The sequence below is a fragment of the Ischnura elegans genome, chromosome 2 (assembly GCF_921293095.1).
Source record: "Ischnura elegans chromosome 2, ioIscEleg1.1, whole genome shotgun sequence".
NCBI classification, from domain to species: domain Eukaryota; kingdom Metazoa; phylum Arthropoda; class Insecta; order Odonata; family Coenagrionidae; genus Ischnura; species Ischnura elegans.
Genome location: NC_060247.1, coordinates 98,863,690 through 98,870,100, shown reverse-complemented (window position 1 = coordinate 98,870,100; position 6,411 = coordinate 98,863,690). Strand labels below are relative to the sequence as shown.

At 41.0% G+C, this 6,411-nt stretch overlaps 1 protein-coding gene across 1 annotated transcript in view; it reads left to right on the top strand.

Annotated features, from left to right (window-relative positions):
* Positions 1-702: 702 nt before the first annotated feature.
* Positions 703-6,411, top strand: part of LOC124154224 (luciferin sulfotransferase-like) — a 32,084-nt gene continuing 26,375 nt past the window's right edge. Inside the window, exon 1 of the mRNA XM_046527817.1 lies at positions 703-1,078. Coding sequence (XP_046383773.1) covers positions 844-1,078 — 235 coding nt within the window. The 5' untranslated portion in view covers positions 703-843. The remainder of the gene's footprint in view (positions 1,079-6,411) is intronic.

The following is a 6,411-nucleotide window of genomic DNA, read 5'->3' as shown; positions in this document are numbered from 1 at the left end:
GCCCGTACTCTACCTACTGGGGAATTATTAACATGAATAATAATTGATCTGTGTGTATCACTGATATCTTTATAAATCATCATCTGTGTGCATTATTGTTTTTGAGAGAATAATATGGATTTCAGAGTCAAGCGAATTTTTGTTTTAGAAACTTAATCTTTTGGAATATTCAATTTCCATTAACTCTAAAACTCGGGAAATAGAAGTATGTGTATTGTAATAAAGTCTATTAATTAGTAAACTCCCTGGGTAAACATAGACAAGAGCGCTAAGGGTAGGTATGCAGAATGATGATGAGATGAACGTTGAACATCTTCAATTTTATATTTGGAAATGAAAAAACTTAACTTATGCGGTACTTGTGAATAGGTTTTATTAAAATCCTCCTTCTTCTAATTTTCCTCGAGTGTCAAAAGTAAATTTCCAATCGAAATAATCAACATGAAAATAAACACAGTCGTTGCAATCAAGCCATCAGACCCATCGCGTAATCTCGAATTTTATCATTACGATCTTGATCACACAGGGAGAAGCCGAATTCCACTCTTGTTCATATTTACTTCCGAGCTCCAACCTGCGATTAGTTTGAACTCCTTCCAGTCGCCTTTTCCCGCATTCATTTGTTCCGCACGTTGCCATATTTTCTGACTGGAACGGCATAGTTGCCACCGCCTCCGAGCGTCCGAGCGATCGGCAGCTGTGGCGTTGTGGTTGGTTTCCCGTGCAGTCTACCCAAGTCCACTGTGGCATTCAAGCGGTATCAGTGGCGGCGGTGAGTCTCTCGCTCGCGTGTCATCATATGCATTCACCGTGAGTGGTTGCGCGCTTCGGTAGTGACTGGAGATGGCCACGAGGATTGAAGCGGTGGAGGGCGGAACCGAAGCCGAGGACATCTTGTTGAAGGTCTTCACGAGTGATGATCGCCCGAGCTACGTCCGCGTTTACCCTCAGGGGAAGGCAACGAAGTTGAGCGGCAAGGGTTACCTCATGCCCGTTCATTACACGGAATTTGCGGATTCGATTCGGGAACTGGAGGTCATGCCAGACGACGTTTGGGTGACATCGTACGCAAAAGCTGGTGAGAACTTCCCGGAATTCCGAAACAAGCCGTGAAGGCATAAATAGCGATCGTGCAATTTCAATCTGACACTGCCTTTCAAAACAATGATTTCCATTCCTTAATGCGATTCTTGGAAAAGTTTCTTTCCATTTATCACACTCGGTCGTTAACAGTAGCGTAGCCGGGGGGGGGTCTGGGAGGTCTGGACCCCCCCCCCCCCGAAATATAAAAACACAATTATTGTCCTTCATGAAAGAAAACAAAATATTGAAAAATCAGGAATTTACAAAATGTTTCTTTAAAAAATTAAGTTTTTTCGATTATGAAAAGTGTTAAAATTAGTTTTAAACCCATTACTTAGTGCCAAGTTTTTCAACAATTTCCCCCCTGGTTTTGGACCCCCCCCGAACGAAATTCCTGGCTACGCCACTGGTCGTTAAATTTCTAAGTTTGTAAAAGCGCTACCCATAAAAAAATTTATTGTTCTTTTGGAGAGACATTTCGGGAATTACTGATTTGGAGGGGGTGTCATAATGATCGTGTATCACAAATCCATCAAACAGCATTTTCATTAGTCTACGGATATTTTTTTCCAATTCGCGCATATTTTTTAAGTTTCAGCATTTCGCTCCATGTTAATTGCATTTACACATTGGCTTGCAATTGCATATTGGCTTCAGTTACATAATTTACGTTTGCTAAGAAATGCGAAATTCGGAATGGCATGGTGATGTTTCAAAGTTTTTCTTTTTCACATTTTCTGCTACCGCATTTAATACTATAATTATGTTAACATGAGCATTATAATTCACTTGCAATATAACAATCTAATTTTTCTCGCACAGGCTTTCGTAGTCTCGTATTTGAGGAACTATTTCTTTTAGCAGCCAATTTAGAATTGAAATATTTAAAATCCAATTAATCAGACAAGCATGGTAAGCACTGATTTTTTTAAATGTTATGGCTGTTTGAATTTGAGTGCACGTCTGCGCTCACATGACTATCTCGGCGAGTAAAGACGCGATCACCATCGTATCCAGATTATTTTTCCGTGGGGAGGAGTGGTTAATTCGGATGAGATGCAATTTATCCAAATTGCATCTGAAAGATCTATAATTTCGGGGATGCCTGAGCTGGCTAATGCCTTCGTCTCTATAGCGCTTGAATAGGGAGTATTTTCATTGGAGAAATGGACGAAAATAATAAGTTAGATGAGAAATTCAATCAAGTAAGAAACTTGAGGTGTGATTTTATTTTCAATGTGCGGTTGTCGCACAATATTTTTGTATAATTTTTAAAAGTTAAATTTTTTGTGTTCCACAGTTTTTACCTTTTTTTCCCGGCTTTTTTGTGTCTTTTCTATGATTGAGGTGGCATTTGCTCCTGTTATGGTTATGAGGTAATGGAACTGGCTTTGGCCCCATTCGAATTTTTCTTAAACCCAGAAGTATCTCTCTTCCCAGTTTTTATTTTGGATAAAGGCTGTCAAAATATTTGAGGAGTTGTATTTATTGCTTTGAATTATTTAAATGAAATAAGTTTTGAACGTGGAGTGGTGGTAAATACTAGGGGTTTTGGAACATTCCCAGGTAAAATGGATTTCTGGTGGTCTTCCATGAGGTGAATCAATTGACCGCAAAATTTCTAGAGTGGCTAAATACAAGATTCATAGTCAAACGAATTACGGCAAAGCCTTTAAATTTTCCGTTTTCCTTCCCGATTTTTGCTAAATGCTTTTCATTTTTACGGTGAACGGCGGGAGGATGGGAAACCTGCAAGTGGATGGAAGGCACGGTAGGCACAATTTGCTCCCTTGATAAAAGTTGTGGTGCTAAAAAACTTTAAAAAAATACAAAATAATAGTCTGCAAAACATAAAGTATAGAAAGTAATCTGCATTAAAAGGTTGGATCTGTGGAAATGTGTACTGTTGGAACTATTGGATTTTTAAAGTAAAGGGTTATGTAATTAAGTTCCAATTAAAAAAAAATATTATTTTAGGGGAGATACACCAACATCTTTGGAGGGATCGGCACCCCTGTCGGTCATTCTTCCAAACCACCAATTTTATCATTTTCCTGGCATGTGATTTATTCCATGTCTCTTCGCGGTTGGCGGTCGAGGTAGGATTCTCATCCAATCCATACCACTAAATCCAAATATATGTGCAGGCTACGCAATAGATTACGGCGCTGCGAAGTAGACGAATCTGCGACTAGACGAGTTTATTTTCTTAAAACCGGTTATCCTGGGTGGATCTAGTGTACTGGCGGGTTTATGTTCATGATTTTCGTTGTCGTCTATACATTTTGTAATTTGCCACTGCACTTGAATGCCCCTAGATTTTCGCCGCAGCTGGCTGTGGAAGGATGTTTGTTCCTTCATTGATGGTAAGGAAATTCCTGCAAAGGTATCCACGACGGTGTTCGTGATGAGTGCAGTTTTCCGGGTACTCCAGGCGCGTTCGACAGTTTAGAAACTGTCGTCACTCGCAACAGACGAACGCGACTTGAGTACGCGGAAAACTGCGCTCATCTCGATGGTATGGGGTTGGAGGCAGTGGCGCAGCGAGGGGGGGGGTTGGGGATAAACCCCCCCCCCAGAGCTCAGAGAAATTTTTAAGTTTAATCAATTTTAATTAATTAGATTAATATTACTTATAGAATAATGTAAGGATTATAAAAATATCCCTCAGAAGGCCGTAAAACTCACCATTTTGAACCATTTATCTTAAAATTTTTCTGGGGGAGGGCCCCGCACGTCCAGCTTCCCCTGGCGGGTATTCCATACCCCCTAACTCCCCAATATTAGTTGTGCCTAAACCCCCCCCCCCTAGCCTTAATTCCTATCTGCGCCCCTGGTTGGAGGAGGAAGTATGTCGGGGCAGGGTCGTCTATGCTTCTGTTCCGCGGCGAGTTGAATTGTCCACTATTGGTCGAAATTCGATTCCTATGCTAGGACTCACGGGACTGCACAGAGGAAGCCTAATTCCATCCCATTGAAGACTGATTTCTGTTACCACTTCGGTCCCATTTTAATCGGTTTTCAAAAATGTCCGTGGCGCGGTTATGAGTGCAATGCGATCCACTTTTTTCCAATATTTTGCAGTATTATGTTTGCAAATACGAGGAATTGCATTGAACTTTTATGAATTTGATGTATGAAATCATCAAGTGTACAAATTTCGGTAAAAACCCTAATTATACCTTATTTTCCCGTGATGCTCGGATCATTTTGTTTGTCAGCGACGTGAGTGGCGAATTTAGTAACCCATTTCAATGCTGGGTGGTTGACAACACATTTAGGAGGCCGACTTGACGATCCTCTTTTATAATATTCGTGGCTAGGACACTATGTTGACCACTCGGCTGGGTCATTCGCTCATTTTCTCCTGCGTTCCTTCTTTTTTGTATCGCTTCCGAACATCAGTCTCCAGTGCGAATTAAGGGGGGGGGCAGTTGCAATTCCTGGATTTTTTAATGTTTAAAAGGTCATAAAGGCAGCTTTATAGTGAACCTTTTTTATTTCAGCATCAAAAAAATCATTATTTATGAATAATTGATATCTGAAATCCTCTTGTCTACGCACATCAGACCTCGGACGAAATACTAACTTGCACACTGCGAAGGCTCTGTGGAAAGAAATGAACAGTCCCCCTCCAGAAACAATGACTTTAATCCGCTCCTGTGTTTCTTCCCTATTCTGCAAACGTAAGGGATGTTATCTTTCGTGAGGCCATGTACAATGTATATCCTCCCTTATGCATCATCATACTCTATTCATCGGTTGGATGAATGGGGCGAGAACTGCAAAATGAGCGAAACAAAAGCTCATATTGGTTGGCATGACAAGAATTGCTATTTTCAATGGAATGGCTTTACAGTTTGATGGTTGCTTAGAGCGGACGAGGATGCAATTGAATGCGGTTAGGATTTCAAGTGCCCCCTAGAAAGAAATGTACCACGTCCAATCCCTCAGCGATCGGAGTCCTATATGGCCTCATGTCTAGTTTCAATTTTTTATAACATTTTAAAGTCCTATTTAGTTTACTGCAATAAGTAAGCATCAACTTAGATGAGATTGTTAAATTCACTTGTGCCTACGAGAACGCTCCAAAGCTCTGGTTTGAGTCAGAAAACTACGGTTTTTTTACTTTTCCTCTCTCTGTGCATGGGGACGTGAGTAATCATAAGTTTAATTCCGTGAGTGATCTATGTTGTCCGAGATTTATCCAGGCGGAGTGTTTTCCACTGGATGTGGGAAGCTTGGAAACAGTACTTTCTTGGATCTTTGCTACTGGGAAATGCGGGCGATGTTTCTTCGTTTCCAGATATTCCCTCACAAACGTTGGTCAAGACAGTGGCGCAGCGATTGGGGGGGGGGGGGGGGTTTGGGGGATAAACCCCCCCCCCCAGAACTCAGAGAAATTTATAAGTTTAATCCATTTTACTGAATTGGATTGATATTACTAATAGAGTGGTGTAAGTATTAATAAAATATCCCTCAGAAAGCCGTAAAGCTCACCATTTTGAACCATTTATCTTAAAATTCCGCAATTTATTAATCTCGCACATACCGTTTATCCTGGTGGGTATTCCATACCCCCACACACCTCAGTATTAGTTGCACCTAAACCCCCTCCAGCCTTATTTCCTGGCTGCGCCCCTGGGTCAAGAACGCCTGGGAACTTATAGCCTGCGACTATCGGCCGGTGTGGATGTAGCTAGCGGTTTGGAAATAAGTCTTTTAATCGGTGTTTGAATCAGGTGTGCCGACTCGTCAAAGGAGCCGAACGCGAAAGTCATGGAGTCTGAGTTTGTTTGTCACTACTATGTTAATCATACAGAAATGCCCAAATTTTTACTGCCGGTTGGCGTTAGTAATGGTTAGTAATGGCGGTAATAATCTGATAGCTGGGCAAGTTGAAGTTCGGGGCGCATAATTAGCGATACAACAAAGCGTTTGACTATATTTTCGAAATATTTCCTTCGCGTTCCATCATTTTACGATTGTGGAATTAGACTTTTGGTCAACACAAAAAATGTGTATAACGCACAAAAGAGGCAACTAAGATTTGGTCCAATAGGATTTGCTAGAAAAAGGAAAGCTCTTAAAATGCCATGCCGAAAAAAACTTTTTAATTCAACTTTATGAGATGGTGATTGATACATTTTTACTATTGATGTTACAGTAAGATTTCGTCGTTCTCAGTCCCACGTGCTCCAGACAGGGATGGCAATGGAAACTAAACGAAAATCAAAACCAGTATAATTTCAATAGTTTCGTTGCCGGGAGAGAAATGTCGAAACGAAACGAAAAAGAATTAAACTCGGGGAGCTAAACTCAGGGTCG